Genomic DNA, 22,016 nt, shown 5'->3' with positions numbered 1-22,016 from the left:
GAGGGTTTCAGCCTAGACCTGTGTCTGGGTGTAGAGCTCTGCTTTCCTAAAGCAATTGTCTCTTCTGTCTTCCAAGTAGTTAATATAAATATCATCTTTCCCCATAGCACTTGTGCATTGGGAGGGAAAGTTGGACTAATGGTTACCCATTGATTATATGAGAGACCAAGACAAGTTCCTTTACCATGTCATGGCTTTGTAAAATCTTTTAAGGGAGAGGGGCACAAGTTGCACAAAAATGTTGATTTCTTGTCAAACATAATTTTGTTCTTTCACAATATTTTTTCCTGATAGCAGTTTTAGTAGCTGTGATAAAGCATGTAGTATTTAACATTTACTTTTTAAAGTAAGACTAATAATCTTGTGGGACAATGGCCTAGTACGTAGTTCTCACATTATAAACTAGCTTAAGGCTATGGAGTCCATGGAGTAAGAGAGTTAAAAACTACCAGATATCTATTCGTGCTGTATCTGAATAAGAATATGTTAATACTTGGGTAGTATGACAGTGATATAAAAGTTTGAAAATTTAATATTTTATTAAAAGGTTGCTCCATTCTATTTTGGGAACATTTGGTTTAAATATTCTACGGTATTATATACGTTTGATTTAGAAAGATGGAAAAAAGATAACATTCAGTTAAATAGTTTTATAGAGTTGGTTACAATAAAACTCCATAACATAAAACTTCCACCATGTCCTCACATACTGTCATTGTGAATTTGAATTTATATATTCTCTAATTCTAGTTCTTGTGAAATATTTTAGACCAATTAAAGTTTTTGGAGTTTAATATCAAACTAACTTTCACTCTTTAAGACTGGCCTATATAGAGAAAACTGCAAGGATGGAACTGTTGCATTGAAAAAAAAGTGTTTTGGTTTTGTTTTTTTTCCTATTATGGATCATATTGTGCCCATGTAATTCAACAATACTTTTCTGGCCTTAATAGGACATACTTTATACTTCTTATTCCATTATAGTGTAACAGTGTCAAGCTGTAATTGTGCCTTCATACCTGAATAATGCACTGCTATTTTGTCAATAGCTGTTATCTGTTGGATTTAGAAAACTCTGTAGATATTGACTTCCTGCCTCATTCATGGTTAAACCACAAGCTAGTCTCATAGCTCTTGTCTTTTGCTGTCACTTGAGTTTAGAGTGGGAGAGGGGCAGTACAGTGGTCCTGGCAACACTTTATCTCCATGCATTAATTTCCCTGAAGTCTTTTAATTCTCCCACTCAGTACTTTAGTTTAACTACTGCAAAATAAGAACCACAAACAGTTTATCACTATGGAACACCTATTGTAACTAGCGAATTAAAATTACAGCAGGAATTCTTTTCAAATTCTGGTCTTCAAACCTTTCTAAAATTCACATGCGTGGTTAAAGTGGCATGCAAGTCCAGCACTTGGTATAGGGGCCTACACTAGAGTTGTGTGAATATGTATGTTTTTTGATCGAGATTCAGACCCCACCCTCCAAAAAGATAATTGATTTTGGTTTTTTTAATTTCAACTCTTTCAGTGTTTGCGCACAGAAACAAAACTGGGACCACAGTATCCATATGAAATCCACCTATTGAGGTCTAGTGTCCAGCACCAAGAAGAAACTCTGTCTAAAAATTAAAATGATTGGAGTTCGGTTTTGTCTCTGTGGAACAAATCGTTGGGGCTCAAGCCTGGCTCATGACTCTACTGTGTAGACTGGCTTCAAACTCTTGTGAGCTTGTTCCTGGTACTTAACCACTTAAGGAGAGAGGAACCCTGAAGCTTTAGGAGGAGGCACATTGGCCTAGAAGCCAAAAATCCATTAGTTCAGGTATCCTCTTCATGAAGTGCTGTCAATATCTCTGTGCACGTCACAAGATCTCACCACAAACTTCCTATGTGATGAAGGGAAAAGTCACCTCAGCATTTTTTGTATATGGCAACCCTTCTGAAATCTGAGTAAAGAATACTTCATTCTTTTTGAGATTTAGCAGAAAGAATGGCGATATGGCAATGCACTGAATTGGCTTCAACTCCTGGTTTAGTAATTTGAGACTTTAACCAAGTGTCTTAATCTGTGTCTGGTTCCTCATGTAGGCTATTTTGGCTTCTTTAGAATTCAGGAGCTAATAGTTGACTTGGTGCTGAGGAACCTTCTAAGCTTTGGAAACAGTCACAGTTCAGTTCAGAGTTCAGCACCAGTATTTCCTCTCAGTGGTTCAACCAGGGCACCCACTCTCAGGCTTCTAGTTCCCTTGGCAATCACCTTTGTTGGATGGAGACACACATATCACTCCCTTCTGATGGGGTATCTCCAGGCTGAATAGTTCCCTGCCTTCACTGTGTTATTCCCAGCAAAAGACAGGCTACATAAGCATGCTTCTAATGTCCTCTCTTCAGATACTAATACCAGAACAATTGCTAACAGTTAAGTTACCACACAGTCTCGAGTTTTCCAAAAAATCTTGTGTTCTGCCCTGGGCAGTCCTCTCCTGGACAGTTCACATATTGGGTCTATTACCCCTGTAAAGGGTCAGTATTCAACAGTTTGCTATTTTAACTGGAGTTACCAGGCAGTTCAGTTTAAACACAACACTGGATTAGTTTAGATTTTTTTAAACAAGTTTATTTAACTACGAAGAGCAGTTTTAAGTAAGTATGAGTATAAGGTATTAAAGTCAGAAATGATTACAAGAGAAATAAAGATAAGTTTTCACTACTAGGAAGCATTTTAACAAGTTAGGCTTGATTCAAGGTAAAATCCTTACCACAGATTCCCAGTGACAAAGCTGACCAAATTCTCAGGTCAGGATCTCTCCCTCCCTCCTCTCCTCCCCCTCAAGTCAAAGGGCTGGTTCCATTGTTATCTTAGATGAAAGAAAGAGAGATACTTGGGTGTTTTTGTCCTTCAGTTTTATAGTACACTCTTTGAATTGCATTTTCCTGAGGGTTACCCCTGATTAAAGTTCCTTCCTGCTGTGAGGAAGGACACATGGAGTCTCATGGTGAAAGAGGTTGCAAGTTGTTTGCTAAAATGCAGATTGATTTGTTCCTACCCTGTTACATCGCCAAAAAGGGTCACTGGACAATGTTGGAGGCCTAGCCTGGCCTGAGTTGCTTGATCGAGTTGCCTGACCACTGGTGAGTTGCTTGACCACTGTTTGAGGTTTAGCCTCAGCAGGTGACTGCTTTTTACAATTGGCAAAGACCAATAGAGTGCCAAGTAACCTTGTGGTATCTGAGTTTCTGTGCAGCACAGCAGATAATAAATAATGTGGGTTTTCAGGGCTCCTGAAACAAGCCATCACTGTCTATAGCCTGCTGAGTGAACATATAACTCTCTGGGCCTAGTCAGTATAATATGTTGTAATTAATAGTCTTGTATTAAACTATCTAAAAATCCTTACACATTAAACCTTACCGATCTGCAAATCGGATGTACCGTGTCTCACTGGTAACTTCACATTGATCATAAAGAATGAACTGCAACAGACAGGTGATTGCAGTCAACTTTGACACCTGGCTAGAGGTGTCAGCTTGTTCTTGTCTTTAAGAAATCAGTTTACTCACTCCCCAAGTCTTCATGGGTATGCCTACACTGCATGAGCCCAGACACCCCCTTCCATCTACACACACACCTCTCCAATTTGGGCTCAGACCTTGGGTCCCAGGACCCTGCAGGTATGGAGGGTCTGAACCCAAGTCAAGAGTGACCCAGGATTCAAGCACTATTGGTTTGCAGTGTAGACAGCAGCCTCCACACACTCAGGTCCTGGGAGTCTGCCAAAAATATCCCACAATCCCATCGGCCAACGTCTTTTGTCCTCTCCCTCCCAACAATCTCCAATCAACTTCAGTGAAAACCGAAGCAACCCCCCCTTGGCAAAGAGCGGCAGCTTGGTGAGTCAGCATTAACTTTTCCGTTATCTTCTGACCACTGAGCTGCAAAGACACCATCAGAGAGCCTTTTGTGTTTGCAATGGAAACTGCACAGAAGAAGCCTTTTGCAAAGAGTGCTGCTTCATGGTCATGGGAACACAGCCAGATTTTTGGTAAATCCCTGGTGGAAGTTCAGCAAAACAGTGGACTTTAGTAAGAGTACCAGAATGAGCATGCATACCAGCAATTAGCAAAGAAGCTAGTAGCCGAGCTGGCGACCAATGCAGGGCGCAGATTAAGTGTTTCAAGAGAGTACCAGAAAACCAGGGACTAGACCTGCACTTCAAGCAGATTGCTGACATCATGCTCGTTTTATGAGTTTGACCGGTTGCTTGGCGCTGTGCCCAGCACAGAGCCAATGGTAGTGTGTGATGGCCTGGTCAACTGGGATGGTTCCCTGCTGGCACCAGAATCCAGCATGGGGGCTGATGGGACCCAGCAAACAGGCAGCAAGTGAGGAGAATGAAGTTATGCTGTTGCTGAAACCAGTTCCAGAGCAGGAGCAGCAGCAGCTCATTCTGGATCCATGCTCGGAGGAGCTGTTTGATGTCCCCTGGAGGAACAACCCTCCACAGTGTGCAGTAGACACAGATGGACAGAAGCCTCCCCTGAGCCTGGTAAGCTTGATTCCATTTGAATGTTTATTAATACATTAATGGGAGGGATTTCTGCTCTATGAACCAATGCAAAAGTTATGAGAATTGTCAGCTAACAGCATGTATCCATTAATTGTGGATTGTGTGCCAGCGCCTGGCACCTCCCTTCCCTCCCACCACGATGTGGAGTTCAAAATTGCAAACAGTGAAAACCTTTGAAGTGTGTGTTTGGTCTTTTTTGGAAAGGAACAGATTTTTTGTTAGGGCCATTCTTGTTTCTTAAAAATAATAAACTTACATAGCTATACCTGTAAGTGTGCCGCTCTGTTGTAGCCACTCAATAGTCTACTGAACTGCCTGGAAACAATGAACTGTAGAAGGGGGAGGAATGTGGAAATGTTTGATTTACAAATCTAGTCCCAAATACTACTGGGATTTGAAATGTTATCCTAAATGTGCTGGGGGCAAAGGGGAGCAGGAAAGCTGTGGAGTTCTGTGTTTGCATGCAGCCATAACAGGGTAAGCCATGTGGAAGCTAATGTAGCATCCTGTTGATTTCTTCATTAATTCTGACCCATTCCCGGGTGCTGATAGCTGCAAACTTTCCTAAAGCAGGAACGCCAGATAGTCACATTTTGGGGAAGGGCTTATTTTCCAGGGCCACCTTGGTAGCTGATCAGCCCATTCCACTCACATATGTGCTGTTCAGTTTGAATACCTCGGTTGCATAAACTGCAGGTTTCCTACCAGTAGCTTGGAATGACATCTCCTTTTGCCAGTTGGGCACCACAAGGACTGTTAAATGTCCTCAAAAATATGGAAGGCCTAAAATGATAGAAAAAGATTTTGTAGCACAGCCACTGATGGCACACCCTCCCCTCCTTTCCCCAAACCCAAGTAATTCTGCAATTTTGTAAAATCAAACAAGCAGGTTTGCATTTTTAATTTACCATTGTCTGCACTTCTTGTGCTGCAATTAACCAAACTGTATCTATTGACCTTCTGTGGTCTATAGCATCCCTCACAATATGTTGAGGTGCAGTTTGGAGAAATATCATTTTATGTCCTTGAAATTTCACAAAGAATGTTTCTGTGCTCTCCAGTGAGCTATTTCGGACAGTTACCCTCTGTGTCTTGTTCTGTTCCAGGCCCCTTGACCTCTACTGGCTGCAGTACCTCCACAGTTTGCTCGCAGTGCAGCAGAAGCCTGGGCCAGTGTACCTTCAAGGACCATTCCAAGAGGTTGCATTTCCATTAAGAACTTATGGTTGAGATTCTGGACAGGGCCGACAAGCAAGTCCAGTATCAAAAACAGAGGGACTTGAAGCTAGAGGAAAGGTTCAGGCTGGATGCACAGCTTGAGGACAGGGTTTCAGCGTGGGAGCAGGCACTTGCTTTGCAGTTCCAGGAACAGGAATGGTAGCTAACGGAGGAGGACAGAGCTCAGCAGAAAACTGTGACAGCAGCTTATATTACTAATGACTGCAAGAGTTGTGGCTCCTGCTGCATCTCCCACACTATGGTCTGAGTCACATGCGCACTAACCTGTTTTGCAGTCCAGAAGCAGCTTGGAAAACTCCATGGATGGGTGGTACATGCAGTCAGGCCCCATGTGTGACTGGGCAGGGCAGCCTTGCCCCCATGCAGCCTTCCATGACTCCGTCTCCCATGGATGTCTCTAGCTCCCTCCATCACTGCCAGTGTGTGGCACTAGAGAAGGAAAAAGAGAACAGTTTTGTTCCCCCCCCCCCCTTGTAAGATTCTGTTACTGGTGTTTTGATGTGATGATGGCAGCTGGCCTGTCTGGGAATGGATGAATGTTGTACTTTTCTAATGTTTATATATAAAGATTATTTCATCAAGAAAGTTTATTGCTATTACTGCTTCATGTCATACAATGTGTATTCAAAATAATAAAGGTAAACATGATCAGAGACAATGATAAAGGTAAACATGATCATGAATTTGTATGTAAAGACTATCCTTCAGTACAGTTGTCTATAGGAATACATATTTCAGTCACTTCATCAATCCATAGTTTGTCTAACTCTCCCCCCATTTCAGAAGTGGTAATGTCATTCATAAGTATATTGCATGGCACTGAAACTGATCCACCACAGTCAATGACCCTCCTCCTCCTCCTCCCCCCCCCCCCCCCCCCGCCAAGCAAATTCATAATGGTACTATTTCCCCTCTTCCTTTGGGCTGTGTAAGTCCATAATATGGGAGCCCAAAGCATCCCTGACTTCTGTTGCCCAGGTGCATACAGCTCCATCTGTGACAGGTGCACTTTCTGGCTGAGTGTACTGATCTAGTGGCCTCTTACTGCCATAGGTCCATTCAGAGGGAAATGACTCACCTCTGGCTTCACAAAGATTGCGAAGAGCCACAGCAAGCCACAGTAATGCAGAGAGCATTGATGACACTGGCATCCAATTGGGTCTGTAGACAACTCCAACGGGATTTCAGTCTGCCAATAGCACATTCAGTAACCATTCTGCAGCTGCTGAGAGTGTAATTAAACTGCCTTTTGCCAGGGCCTCTTAAACGAGTGTACAGTTTCATAGGGAAGGTAAAAGCGGGTATGTGGGATCCCCCAGTTCACTAAGCATGATTTTAACACTGTTTGAATTAAGTCAGTAGATCTTTTTGTTTGGACTAATTCAGTTTTTTGTCTCCATTTTGTAACCTTTGCCATTAATGTTTTATTTTAGGTTATTATGACATTTATGAACTCTTGCATACTTTTTATGGTTAAGCTCATAAATCAGGTAAATTTGTAGACCCAGTTATTACAACAGAGGAGAATTTGCATTTCCTCCTCCCAAGTACTTTGTAGGAAATCCATTTCACCCACATTGTCCAAAAAGCTCTTTGAAGTTCGTAATACTTTCTACAGATTGTTAGTCTCTTGGAGAAGTGAAATATAATTCACATCACTTGTTTGTAAAGGGGTATAAAAAGTTAACTTGTAAAGGGTTCATTATTAATACCTGCCTGACCAAATTGGAGTTGACCAGTAGGAGTCTAAGCACCATCAGGTTAAGCCCATTTATAAGATCAAAATTATTATTTTATCTTATCTTACAATTATTATTATAAGATCAAAATTATTATTTATTAGCCCATTTATAAGATCAAATTCTTAATATTTTGTTACTGTTTGGGTATAATAAAATTATTTAGGCTTTTTAGGCATGCTTAGAGCAATTGTATAAATACATTCAGCCTTTGGATTTAATAAAGGAATTTATGGTTGAATTAGTGTAGTAATATCCTGAACAAATAATAATAATTCTGATATTGTGCTTCATATAAAGTATTTTTCGGTTGCCAGCAATAATTGGATACTCTTTTTTCGAGAAGGTGGAACGTGAAAGAGCCCTTGCGTACACAAACTCTCTGCCACATTACACTTTTTAAAGCTGTTTTGCAACCTGTGTAAGATCCATAGGCAGACAATTTTATGTCAACAGTCTCCTCTTTCTCCACTCTGTCTAACTCCAGACACTACTCTGTCTGCCTTAATGCTCTCTGGAGGCCTACATGTGCAGCTGTATGCTTCCTTAGGCTACTGATGAAGTGGGGAGAAAAGGGGAGCAGCAGAATTCCTCTTCTACTCTAGGTCTGGATGTTGGATAGTGAATCCTATTTACTCCCCACTCCTTGGCTAAAAGATCCCCTTCTCTTCTGGCCTTTCAAAACCTAGCAAGGGGCAGGGAGGGACCAGGAAGATGGAGGGGTAGAGCTGATAGCTGGGGAGCTGTGATGAGCACCTAGAAAGCCTGCTCCCCCAGCCGATCTCACTTATTTCCTTTAACTTATCTCCACTTTCCTTTTAAAAAAAAAAAAAAAAAAAAAAAGAAAAGAAAAGAAAAGAAATCTACATTCAAAAGCTTCATTAATGCAGAAGTAAGGCTGCAGGCTCTCCAAGTCCTCCAAAAAGCATATTTCTTAACAGTCTGTTGTAACATGAGAGAAGGTGACATTAAGGTCCTTTTTACATATCCCTTCAAAGAATGCTAGCATTAGAAGATAAAACAAACATCAGAGAAAAAAAAAAAAAGGAAATACTCTAGTTAAGATGACACTTTCCACACAATACAGCCATGCAAATTTAAATTTGCTTCTTTAGGGATGCCAAAGAGGAAACCTTACCCACCCTGTCTAGAACTGCCATTTTCTTTTTGTCCATTTGACCTGTTAAAGACCTCGTGGAAAAAGTGTTTGGGGAAAAATAACCTTGATCTGCAAAGAGCTTCAAAATAGGTTCTGGGTGCTTTAGCAAAGTAATTTTCCTATGGCTTAGGAAGAGAGATGGCAACTTAATATATTTTTCTCCATATTGATGGGACAGTATGAAACCAGTTCCATGGTTTATTTCCTCTTTATTAACTCTATTTAGAAAGTCACAATGGCTGAGTATTAAATAGTTTGTTCTAGTACCAGTTGTTTGGCTGTAGTGTGTGCTGCACTTCTGAAAGGAGATTAAAGTTATGGATTGAAAACAGGTTCTCAGGCTCATGGCCAAAAAAGATTTGCCACTTCATGGTAACATTGTTGCTTAGTTCTGTTAAGTTACCTAGTAGTGTTTTTCATTTGCTTTTTAAAAATTATCTTCTAGATACTTTGTTTTCCTCCTTAAGCTGACAGAATAAAGAAAGAATTGAGAATTCTTAATAGCATATTGCCTTCTCATACATACAGTGTCTTAGGCTAGTACTCATATTGTGAAGAAAATACTAGCTGAAACAGTTATACACACATACCATTAATACGTTGTTATCCTTGGAACCATGAGATCTATGTTATAGAACCTAAAGTAGAAATGGAATTGGAGATAGGTTAAAAATAGGATTAGGCCAAGAGTTAAAGAAGTGAGGGGAGGGAGTACAGTTGTACTTCTATTAACCAGAGAAGAACTCCCTTTCCCCTTTCTGGTTTGGATAAGCCATGCTTTGCAACAGCTCTCCCTCCTTTCCTAGTGGGATGTAAGAGTTCACCCTCCTGTTTCAGTCTCTTATCACTGGATGAGGCAAAGACTGCCAGTTACCTCTTCTTCCTGTTTCTGCACCTGAACAGGGAAGCGTTCCTGGATCACATGCTATGGCATCTGAAAAAGAATGGATTTCTATCAATCTGGGATGTAATGCCATTCTGGAGGGTTGTGGGTAGCCCCTGTCTTTGCATTAATAGAATGTCATGGCTCTGTGCTTTTATATAAATATTATGAAACTTAGTGTTTCATATTTTCAAAGTGCTTGTCTGAATATAAATCTTCACAACACCCCTGTGAGGTAAGCTTTTTTCCCCCATTTTGAATAGGGAACATAAAAGCTGTGATTTGCCAAAAGCTATATAGTTAATCATTGGCACAGCCAGGGATTAGGAGTGCCTGCCTCTCAGCCCTATGGCCAGTTCATTAGACCAACTGCTATGGTTTTAGTATATAAATATTGCCTACAGAGCAGTCTTAAAAGAATGTTGGGTGCTTTGCTTTACATAGTTTGTCAGGAAATGTCAGAATTAAGATTGCCTGTGTGATCTTAATACAGTTCCCTTGTGCGTATGCATTATGATAGCTTATACTTACTTGATACCATACTGTTCTTTAGAGTGAGGCAAGAATTTGAGTTGCCTAGCTAGGGAAATAGTATTGGCAGTTTCTTTTGAGGCAGCCTAGTGTTTGTGGAGAGAAGCAAGTAATTTACCAACTAAGCCTCTTCTGTGTCTTCTGCTGCTATTGTCTCCCTACAGAACTTGTTCTATCTATCCATGGTGTTGTCAGACAGATGCAGCCAAGCATCTAATCACTAATTCCCTGCTGAACCAGCAATGAATATATACTATTAATGTTTTATTTTGAAATCAATTTTAATCAGAGCTGTCCTACCTATGAGTGATTGCAGATCTCCACATGTTAATTGGTGACTTCTAATATTCTGTTTAAAGGTAGAAATGGACTGAAAATGAGGCATTTAAGAAATTTTTAAAATATTTTTTAGGATTGTGACTTCTAAATATTCCTGATTTCTGAAATGCTGTGGCTAAAAAAACCAATGCTTTAACTTAAAATGATTGCACATATTTTTATTACTATACCATCTACTTATTAAGTTAAATTTGGGAAAAGGGAGGTTAAAATAAATTACTAATATAACTTAGATGTCAACCTTAACTATGAAGTCTCTGTTAAATGGGAGTTATGATGTAATACTGAGATTTTTGTGTATGATTCTAAAATGGTTCATGTGGCTTATCCCAAAATATTTGCTACCATGCTCCATGAATGCATAGGTATGTAGATATTTGAAGAGACACATGACAGGCCACATTTTCAAATCAGCCTCTGAAATTGTGTAGGCAAAACGCATGCAACATCAGTGTGCACTTGTAAACAAGATAGTTACCCAATGAGCGTGGCCAGTTTCCACTTCATATGTGAAAGTTGAATGTATAGAATCACAGAATATTAGAGTTGGAAGGGACCTCAGGAGGTCATCTAGTCCAACCCCCTGCTCAAAGCAGGACTAACCTCAGTTATATCATCCCAACCAGGGCTTTGTCAAGCCTCAGCTTAAAAACCTCTAAGGATGGAGATTCCACCACCTCTCTAGGTAACCCATTCCAGTGCTTCACCACCCTCCTAGTAAAAAACTTTTTCCTAATGTCCAACCTAGACCTCCCGCCCTGCAACTTGAGACCGTTGCTCCTTGTTCGGTCATCTGCCACCACCGAGAACAGCCTAGCCCCATCCTCCCTGGAACCCCCTTTCAGGTAGTTAAAGGCCGCTATCAAATCCCCCTCACTCTTCTCTTTTGCAGACTAAACAAGCCCAGTTCCCTCAGCCTCTCCTTATAAGTCATGTGCTCCTGCCCCCTAATCATTTTTGTTGCCTTCCGCTGGACTCTCTCCAACTTGTCCACATCCTTTTTGTAGTGGGGGGCCCAAAACTGGACACAATATTCCAAATACGTATGTAATTTCAGAGATTGTAGCTCAATATTTGGGTTCCATATTTGAGATTGGGATCCATTCCTTGAACTAAGAAATAGTTCCTGTTACCCTTAAAGGTCTATTGTTATGAAGTATGGTGGCTGAGAATGATTGTGGTTTTTGTAGGGTTTGTATGCAACATTTTAAGGCATGTTTTTCATTAACTTTTTTCAAATTACTACCACCTGTGTTCAGAGCATCTGTATCCTATAATGTCCCATTATTGTGTATTCTTTTAAATTTTCTGTTAGCTATTTGATTAAATGATGGGCTGGGAATTTTGAAGGGTTTTATGTTCTTTATATTTGTGATCTATCAGACCATTCTTTTGTCTGTCAGCTAGCATTGCATTTGTATCATTCTACATGAACACAAAATGTTTAGTAGATGATCTAGCTTATGGTTTTATACTACTGCCCATTATTACAGTGTCTGAGCTCCTTCCATGTAAAATCAGTAATAGCAGTAGTGAACTTCTTGGAGTGTCTGCCTCTCCTCCCTTTTCTGAAGTTAAAACTCAGCTTGGGGTATTTATTAGTTTTGCTTGGGTAGTTTGCTATAAGGTTTGTTTTATTTGGATGGGGGAAGGGTGTTTGTGTCTGTGCTTGGATAGAATCCCAAAAATCCTTCAGTGTTTTTAAATGGATCTTAAGGCAGTTGCTATGCTGTTTCACCAACCCTCACCACATACTGTATTCACTTCGCTGTAAACTTCTGCTGGCTGTTTTCTGGGTTGGTATAAGGTGTAACTTATTGGTTCAACATTTTTTAAACTTAAGAATTTTAAATAAATTTAAGTTATTTAGGCCTACCATCCAAAATGGAACTAATACTGCAATGTGAATTTAATTAACTTTATAGCTAAAAAAGCAAATAGTTTGGTCTACAACACTTTATAGCTAGACTCTCAGCATTCTATGTTTGAGATATAGCTAATCTTTCATATGCTTAATTCTAGCAGTGATTCTCATCCACCGCTTTTTTTTCCTCCACAGCCCCATGATTTTGATGAATGCAGATTTGACATTAGCGTAAATGATAGTGTTTGGTATCTACGAGCTCAGGATCCTGATCATAGACAACAATGGATAGATGCGATAGAACTACACAAGGTATGGCTTCTGATTTTTTTTCCTTTCAAAATTGATTACTGTATGTGCTTTTAGGGATTCATACATCTGGATCTGCAGTCACTAAAATACTTAGAACGATACACATGATTTAAAAAAGCTATGATATTCTTGAATGTAATCTATGTAGTAAAAAGGGCAAATAGAGCTTTTTGAAGCATATGTCAAAAATAATGGGCCAAAAATAAAAAACATTAACCTTTGACTGTCTTTTAACCAGTATCTTATTTTACCGTAGATACATCCATACATTTCAAAGATCTGACCTTTTCTGTCTGAGGCTGTTGTTCAGACTCTCATCTTATACTTACGACTACTGCATTCTGTTCTTCCTCTGACCTTGATGTCAGCCATATTATTCACCTCAAGTCAATTCAAAACACTGCTTCTGGGATTGGCTTCCTAGCCAAAATCAAACTCCTTTGTGTACTGCCACGGGCTACTCATCACTGGCACTCTCTGTGTTTGAGTGCCACATCTAACACTCACTCCTTGTTTCTGCCTTTAAGGACCTGTTCTTTCTATCAAATTTATTAGCTTTTAAACTACTGATCCCTGCTTTCCCTCTGCTGATGAGGATGGCCTTAATTGTTTGCTTGTCTGCTTCTCCCACAAGCACCTCCAGGCTTCCTGCATATCAAGGATCAGTCCATGTCAACCCCAGTCAAGGATCAGGGCTCCATTATGTTGCAGTGTGGGTATTTTTTTCAAAAGGACTTAATCAGCACGTAGGCACTGTTGAAAACTTTACCCTGTACAGACATGGAGTAAAAGACAATCCCTGTCCTGAAGAGTTTAGTCTCTTTATTTGTGCAATGTCTTGCACAATAGGGTCCCAATCTCTGGGGTCCTCAGATATTGTGGTAATAAAAATTAAAATATATGTACAAATAGGTAAACCTAAGTGTTCACCTTTATTAACTCTCAGCAGTATTTTCACCAGTATATACTTTCCTTATCTAATACGTTTTTTTCTTTTTATCAGGTACAGTTTAAACAGGCTCAGCACATGTACATTTTCACTTTGAAATCTTTTTCTTTAGATTGCATTTCGTTGTGTAGAAAGTGTTCTTAGCAAATATACTTACTTGATTAAAAATACTTTTCTGTTAGTAGATAATAGTTTCTGAATATCTCTAACCTGTATTGTGCCTTTTGCCTCTTCACTTTAAGGTATATCCTGCACACTTTTGAGTGTATAGAATTAATCCCAAACCAAAATTCCTTTTGTGCAGTCTGTTGTAGAGGTGGTGTGAGGAAGTAATGTAAAGTTTGAAACAATATCAGTCTGGCAATCCACTTGGATTTGCTTCTTCTGCAATACCTAAAGAGAGCTCTCAGCTAATAATGTATAGATCGAGAAAGATGTTCTGCATAGATTATTTTTAAATACATATTTGGAGTTGAACATATTCTGACCAAATCCCTTCTCTCTTAACCCTTTATATTCTGGTCCTCTTCAGGGATAGGTGAAGGAAAAGATGGAATTAACAAGGTGTGCTTAAACCTTGACCTTGCTTGTATTGTCCCATTCACCATACATTTTGTCTTTTTAGATTGTAAGCTCTTCACAGAAGGAACTGTCTCTTGTTTAGTTTAGTCTAGAAAATTGGGGCTTCTGACAATACCACAATACGAGTAATTCAGGAGTTCTCTCTTCAAGACTTTCCCAATCTTTTGATTCCAGGCCAGCAGGGTTTCTTGTTGGAACATCTCCCAATTCCTTTGGAAGTTTTGTTCTGCTACATCCATTGATTTTTCTGCCATTTCCATTCTGGAACGGAAATGGAGTTCTCGGGAGCGTTTTATCCACCAATTGCATGGGCTGTAGGAGATGACAGGTGAAATTCTGCTGGAGGGCTGGAATAGTAGTGACAGAAGTGTATGCAAGGGGGGACAAGCAGGGGCATTTCTCCCCCCCCCCCCCCAATCGGCAGGGGCACAGAACTCTGCCGGGGCTGGACCAGGGCCAGAAGATCGAGCTCCTCCAACCAGGAGATGACAGCTCCTTCTGCTGTGGGGGGAGAATGAGTACCACCGGCTGCAGGGTTGGGGGAGGAGAGCCAGCTTCAAGGGCTATGGTGAGGAGAGCCTGCTCCTCCAGCTACCGGGCAGGGGAGGGGTGTTAGAGCCCATTCCTCTGACCATGGGGGACACAGTGCCCCTCCAAAAACAGACACATTTTTATTCCTGCACACGCCCCTGAGCACCATGATAGATAAAATTACCCGTCTGTGGGAAGAGGAGTGGGTAAAGTAGAATAATTGTCATCCTTCCATATGAAGGCTTAGGAGTTAGAACTCTAGGGTCTTCACTACCAGTCTTGAGAATTGCATATGCTCTCTGGAAATGGCCAGTTTGATGGGAGAAGTTGCAGTAGAGGATTAAGTCCTGGAGACTCTTAGGTGACTAGAATCTTGGAGCCTTTCAAACTGCGTAGTTTGCTAGTTTCTCTGCCCCCAAAATTGAGGAAAAAGGGGAGACACTAATTTTAGTTCTGATCTGGGAAGCACCAAAGATTTATTATATATAATGTATAAACTCAGTGTGTGGTAAGCTGCTTTTGATTAGATCTAATCAAACGAATTGGTGTTCAAGTCAGTTTTCTGTAGATAAGTACATTAAATTCTGATAAAATGTGGTTTATAATTTAAAAAATTGAAGGTGAATTGCAAAGCTTAAAACAAAAATTGAATTGAGCAGACCTTTCTGCACACCAGTTTCTCCCAATCAGACTGAGGGGGAGATTAAGCACAGAAATAAGTTTAACTGCTCTTAAACTTTTTATCTGCACCTTCCCAGGGGAATTTTCCTGCAGTCTCTCATTCTTTGAAGATGTCTCCAATTGCTAGAGAGAGCAAGGAAATTCTCTCCACACTATTTAAATATTTGCAAGTGTCATAGTTGTATTAGTTTATCATTTTGAAGCGCCAAATTTAAAGAATTGTCAGTGAAAGTTTTTCTATAAATAATTTTCTACATAAGAAAATGGCTGTCAGTGTTCCTTTAGGTACAAAGAAAAAGAGTTTGGGCCTCTAATGGCATCATGCAGTGACTTTAGTGCCTACTCCAATGTCTTTAGCATTACTTCTGGATTAATAAGAATTTGGTCTGTGGATGAGTTTCTCAGTACTGCAAAACCAGATAATTGAACTTCTAGCTCCTCTAAGTTGGAGTCAATTGGCTTGATTTCTTTGTACTTTTAATATAGCGGTAGATTTCTGCTTTGTACTTTGATATCAGAAGACTGCAAAATGTAAATTTTGATGGAAAGCATACCAATTGTAGAAGGTGTCAACTACAAGTGGGCAGCAGAAATACATCTATGTATAGCTGAACCCATAGAAAATAGTTCAGTTCCTTAATGCTTTGTGGATATGTTAATATAACAATAGCAGACAACATTGTTCAGAATCTGAAGCTGTTTTTAGTGATCCACTTTCTGTGTAACCCAAGTTTTGTAGGGTTTTTCAGCTTAGATTTTTTTTTAAATAATTTTTGACAGGCCTTTATACTTAATTCTTTTGATTATCTTCCTTTGATCTTTCTCATTCCATACAACTTGGTGTGTGTTCAGGAAAAGTAACAACTATTTTAAAATACAAAAACCAAACTCATCTCAATACAACAGTTGTCATAGCAAATCAATTACTATAATAAAGCAACAAATTATTTAATAAAAACCATTGAATGTGTAATAAGAGAAACTGAATACTCCAATCAAGACAAGGCTTGCATTGTGCTTCCATATAACATATTTGGTTAATTTGGTCCTTTGCAGGCCTCTTTTCCTAAAATAATTAAGATTAAACAAGTTGGTAATGCACTTGGTTTCTTAAGGTGGAAGATGGTTAATATATAATGGTGTCTTGAAACAATAACTCTTATTTAGGGCTTGATGTATTTAAAATAACCTGCAATGAGAGGCAAAAGAAGTGAGTAAGTGCCTTCTTTCTCTGTCTGAAAATTGTATTTATTTATTTTTTATGTTACGGTGTTGGAATTATTAATAATAAGAAGGACATTACCATGACACTAATTCAGCCATAAATTCCTTCGTTAAATCTAAAGGCTGAATAGTATTTATACAACTACTCCAAACATGCCTTAAATGCCTCAGCAATAACCGCACCCATATAGCATGGATCAGAAATTTACAATAGGATTACACCCGGGATGCTTAAACTCACGTTGGCTGTCTCCAACTTGGTCATAATTAATAACTGCTGTCTGAAAACTATTGAATGGTTTTAAGCTTTATTTCTTTGCCTCACCTGTCTTTACATCTCACACTGAATAATTGAGAATGGAAATGATTTTTAGTCATTGTCAATTTAATACCCTGTTAATTCAGGCACCTGCCAAACTCTGCACCAGCAGCTCCCACAGGGCTCTCACATGTGTATTCTGGTTCTCCCAGGATCTCTCTAGCAAAAACTGAAGCCCAATCACCATATTACTAACTTCAAAAACAAGCTTTTTTGGAGGGGAGGAGAGAGGAGGGAAGTGGCTTCTTTCAAGCATTCTGTGATATGTATATATACCACATTCATGATCATGATATCTGAATGTCTTTAATCATACAGGAGCAAAAAGGGTGTAATTCCAATATTTTTCTTGGCAGGTTATCTTTGAATACCAAAGATACTAAGCATGAAGACATAGTCATATCTTACTGAGGTGATCCTACTGTTTCATGAATCTTGCTCTTTCTAGAGCTGCAGATTAGTCAGATTTATTAAGGCAGCTGTGAACTTTAGGAATTGAACATTAGCATAGCTCCATTGTGCATTTCTTTTCTAATGTCTCCTGGCCCCTGCTTTTGATTTAAACTGCAGTTCAACTAGGGAAGATAACAAAATTGACATTGTTTTGTTCCATGTTTTTCTCAGAGATTTTGAAATCAAACTCAGTCTGCCAGTAGTGTACATCATCACTGCAAACTCAACCTAGGATCTGAAAATCTGACTTTCTTGCTTCCACATTACTGTCAAAGGTCTGCATTTGTACCTTAGCTAACAGTTCTGTTATGTGAGCCAGAGTAGAATCAGCTCATGTTCCCATAGCTCTACTGGCTTTAGGGTGATGAATACGTTTTTTTTAAATTAATCTCATCAGAAAAGTGAGCAGATATGACTTTAAAATCATATCTGGTCTCTCTTATAGCATTTTAGTATTTTAAAGTGCCAGAATAAACCCTTGTATAACATAATGAAATTTGTGTACTTTAAGCACACCCTATATCTTTGTATTTTTCCATATCTTGGATATAAGCACATCTCTAAAATATCTTTGGGTATTCTGGTTTTCAACACGCAGATGAGCATGTCAGCCATACCACCTGCTTCTATGCTGTTACATATAGCACTGATTCAGAACATAGCTTGTGAACTGGATTAGGTTTTTATGTGGCCAAATCATATGTAATTTCTGTCTTTAGTTTTCAGTTAAATGTTCACATTTCCAGCTTTCTTCCTTTTTTAGGGTAGTGGAATCTGACCATGTAGTTCAACACCAAAAGCATGTATAAGATGGAAAAAGCTTGATGTCTTTGAGAGATATTTATAGTTGAAAGTAGAAGAAAACATGAGCTGAAAAGGAAATGGAGGAGAGGGTGTGAATGTCCAAGCCTAGGGTTCAACTTAGACCTGTGACTGGGTGTAGAGCCCTGCCTTCCTAAAGCAATTGTTTCTTCTGTCTTCCAGGTAGTTAACTTAAATATAGTCTTTCCCCAGAGTACCTGTGCATTGGGAGGGAAAGTTGGACTAATGGTTACCCATTGATTATATGTGAGACCAAGACAAGCTCCTTTACCACGTCACGGCTTTGTAAAATCTTTTAAGGGAGAGGGGCACAAGTTTGACAAGCAATCAACATTTTTGTGAAACATAATTTTGTTCTTTCACAATATTATTTCCTGATGAGTTTTAGTAGACTCAAAGCGTGTAGTATTTAACATATACTTTTTAAAATAAGACAATCTTGTAGGAAAACTGTCAGGTGCATAGATCTCTCATTATAAGCTAGTTTAAACTTTGAAAATAAGTCAAGAGAGAAAGACACACACACTTCCAGATATCTATTCATGCTATATCTTAAGAGTATGTTAATACTTGTGCTATTAAGACAGCAAGATGAGTGAAAATTTGTTTACCAGATCCTCTCTCTCTCCTTGTCAGTTTGAGTTTATAAACTCCCTTACTATAGTTTTTGTGAAATATTTTAGACATGTTGAAACTTCTGAGAGCTGTCCCTGGTTCTTAGCCATATTGGGAGAGAGAAAATTCACCCAGATTTGGCTATTCCAAGGATTTGAAAGTTGCCCTTTGGACATATTCAGTATAGGTTTGTTAGTTTAGTCATATTTCTCCCAACTGGGACTGCAAGATATGTAGAATCCAAGGAGGACTCTTCCTGCAGTTGTACCTAATAGGTGCAATGGCACTGGGCACAGGAGCAGAGCAGATAGACTCTGACCTGTGTTCTCAGTGTGCTTTCTGCTGGTGCTCTGGCTCATGGAGAAGGAACTTGCCTGGAAAATATGTGGATGAGTGGCAGAAGGAAGACTGAAAAGATTAAGAAGGACATAGAGGAGGGTGGGCTAAAAAAGGTTGGAAGTCATAGTGGGAAATATAATGCAGGTGGAAACAAGAACAGAGGGTGGTTGGTTTCATGGACAGAAGAGATCAAGTTGAGGGGAACAGAGGCGGTTGTGTAACCAGAAGCTTTCACTTCCCTCCAGAATATGATATTGATATAGGATTTCTAAAGCCTACTCCACGTAACATAGCGTATCTAGCGTAACATAACTAGTGTATTTCACATTGAAGTACTTATGTCTACGCAGCGTGGCGTCTTCACAACACTAAGCTGACGGGAGAGCGTCTCCCGTCAATGCTTCCTTCTTTCTTTCAGGGAGGTGGACTAATTCAGACTGAGCGGGTCTACACAGGTCTGCTCAATTGATGCTGCTGCATTAATGCCTGCTGCTGTGACAGCGTAGACATGCCCTAAGTCTCAACGTTTCTTTGCTGCCAGCAGATACATGTGGAATCCCTTGGCAAAATGTTTTATCCCCTTCTGGTGGCTATTCTACAAAGGATAATCTACTACTGCTATTGGTTACTCTTTTTGCTCACATGTCAGCGGTACATACTGTGGATCGATGGGTTTCAATGATAACCGATGTGGGAGTCAGCATGGTTCCACATGCTAGAATTTCATGGAAAATTCCATGAGAACCAATTAAGTATTGAATGCAAGATTTGGATGGTATGCAGTAAATAAGGTCTCACGCTACACATAAAGATGAGAATAAAATGAGATATTAAAAAGTTAACTATTCAGTGAACACCATCTATCCGGTGCTGTGAATGAGGCCAGGTGTCTTATGGGAAAAAAGTATGTAATCATGTAATTAGATTGTATCATAGTGTCTACACACAAGTGGGCTGAACTAAGGTTGCTCAAACAACCTTAATTATGGAATTTCCTAACTTTCTGGAGATGAGTGACTTTGTCAGGCCGTTCTAAGCCTGTTTTTTGTTTTTAGGAGTAGTTAAAACACTCCTTTAGTTAACAAGTAATACCCTAGCTCTTTCAGTTAAGGGTTTAAACCTCCCAATCTACTTTTCTGGCAACATAACTAATCCTTGTACAAAGCTAGGCTTAACATTCCTGATAGCTATGGTTAAACATAAATGTAGGTGGGGAGGCTTTCTCAGGCCTTCTTTTTATGCATCGTAAAGAAGCAAAACAAGTCCCAAATTAATTTTTTCCTTTCATTACCTTTAGTGATGCTCACAATTCATGCCCACATATTCCTCTGACCTGTCTAAGAGTCTACTTTGAGATCACATCTCCTTTTATCCAAATGTGAAACTTAAAATTCATTTTTGCTGTGTTTTCTAAGTAGAACTCTCAAACACAACTACAAATCTGGAATTTAAGTGCAGTAAATTTTGCTATTGTAACAGCAAATTTACAAGGTCTGACAATGTGGTGTCTGCAGAAAGTAGCAAATACCTCAATTTCCTTCATTTAACTTATGATGATCAAAGATAACACCTGGAAGGATTCATATTTTTCATGGAGTAGTGTCAATATTTTCTACCCATCCTTAACAAATAAAATCCTATGTTCTAATTCTCGTTGAAGCTTTTAGTCCAAACTTTTTTTGAGATCAGCAAATGAAAAAGGTTACTCTTTCAGAAAGTGAAATACTACACTACTTCCAAAACTGTAGATATTATGTGGCTTGCCTAGTTAACTTGGAACTTTCCAAAGAAATTTCCCTGATCAAAATGTCACAAGTGTAAAAGTTCAGGTAGAAAGGACTTTTAAAAGGTTGTGGGTGGCAGCTCAAAATTGGTTTTCTAGATTAAATTTTTAAATTAATTGGCTACCATGGTTCTATAATACTGTAAATAAAGTTAGAAAAAATTACCTTGTTTACCTTAAGTATTTCTAAGTAGATATTCTCTCTCTTGTTTTAAAAAGTACCTTGGATTAGTTAATCCAGCATTGACTATTGACTGTTTTTTTTTTTTAAAGTGTAAAATTCTTTGTTGGTTACTAAGTGGTTAGATAGTTCTAAATAGGTTGCTGAAGTTCCTGGTTAACAAAACTATATTTGCAAGATTTACTATTGCATGTCACAAGGTGGGTGTTTATCTTTAAAGTATGAAAGCCAAGGCTGTACGAGTTTGTAACTGCATTCCATTGTACTCTGAACAGAAAACACTGTTGATTTAATCTGAACTTTGTTTCATTTTATGTGTGAGCATACTTAGAAAAAGCCTATTGCCTAGCAACATGGATAAATAGCTAGTAGCAGAGGAGAAATGTAAATTGTTTCAGATTCGAGAATTAGATCTTAATTAAAGTTTGCTACTCCATGTATTTGTCATCTTTTTGGCCTTTGTATGCATTACGAGGTTCCTGAGCCTTGGCCAAATCAAAGGTTTCCCAGATACAGCTTGTAAAGTGCTTGTGCATTGCCTTAATCTCTCCAAATCTGAGGGGGGAGACTTCGGTTGATCTTTTCCTCTCAAGCTTTTGTAATCAAGAAACTCATCTTGAGTTCTTAAGTTTTATTGAATTTTTTAATATTTCTCAACAAAAATTCTCTCTAATGGAATTCTCTCTAATGGAAAAGTTCAGAGTATACAGTGGTTTATTAAGTTAGATGTGTGTGATACTGTGTCTGTGGAGTCTCCCAGTCTGGGAAAAAATGAACTACTGTTCACTGCCACACTGTCACCAAGAAGTTTCAGTGTCCTGGTTGCTACGCTTTTGGTGTCCAGGATAGCTCCTCCTTTCAGCAGGTCTCACTCAATTCAAGTTTTCTGCTGTTTTCATGA

The 22,016-nt window shown here is 39.1% G+C and overlaps 1 protein-coding gene across 2 annotated transcripts in view; it reads left to right on the top strand.

The window, feature by feature from the left end:
• Nucleotides 1-22,016, top strand: part of CERT1 (ceramide transporter 1) — a 123,093-nt gene that overhangs the window by 25,428 nt on the left and 75,649 nt on the right. For both annotated transcript variants that reach the window (XM_067569190.1, XM_067569189.1), the window contains exon 3: nucleotides 12,520-12,636. In XM_067569190.1, the coding sequence (XP_067425291.1) occupies nucleotides 12,520-12,636 (117 nt within the window). The remainder of the gene's footprint in view (nucleotides 1-12,519; nucleotides 12,637-22,016) is intronic.

This window comes from Emydura macquarii, unplaced genomic scaffold, assembly GCF_026122565.2.
Source record: "Emydura macquarii macquarii isolate MOO-44397 ecotype Brisbane River unplaced genomic scaffold, CSIRO-AGI_Emac_v2 contig_2897, whole genome shotgun sequence".
Taxonomy (NCBI): Eukaryota; Metazoa; Chordata; order Testudines; family Chelidae; genus Emydura; species Emydura macquarii.
This window is presented reverse-complemented; position numbering and strand designations above follow the sequence as displayed.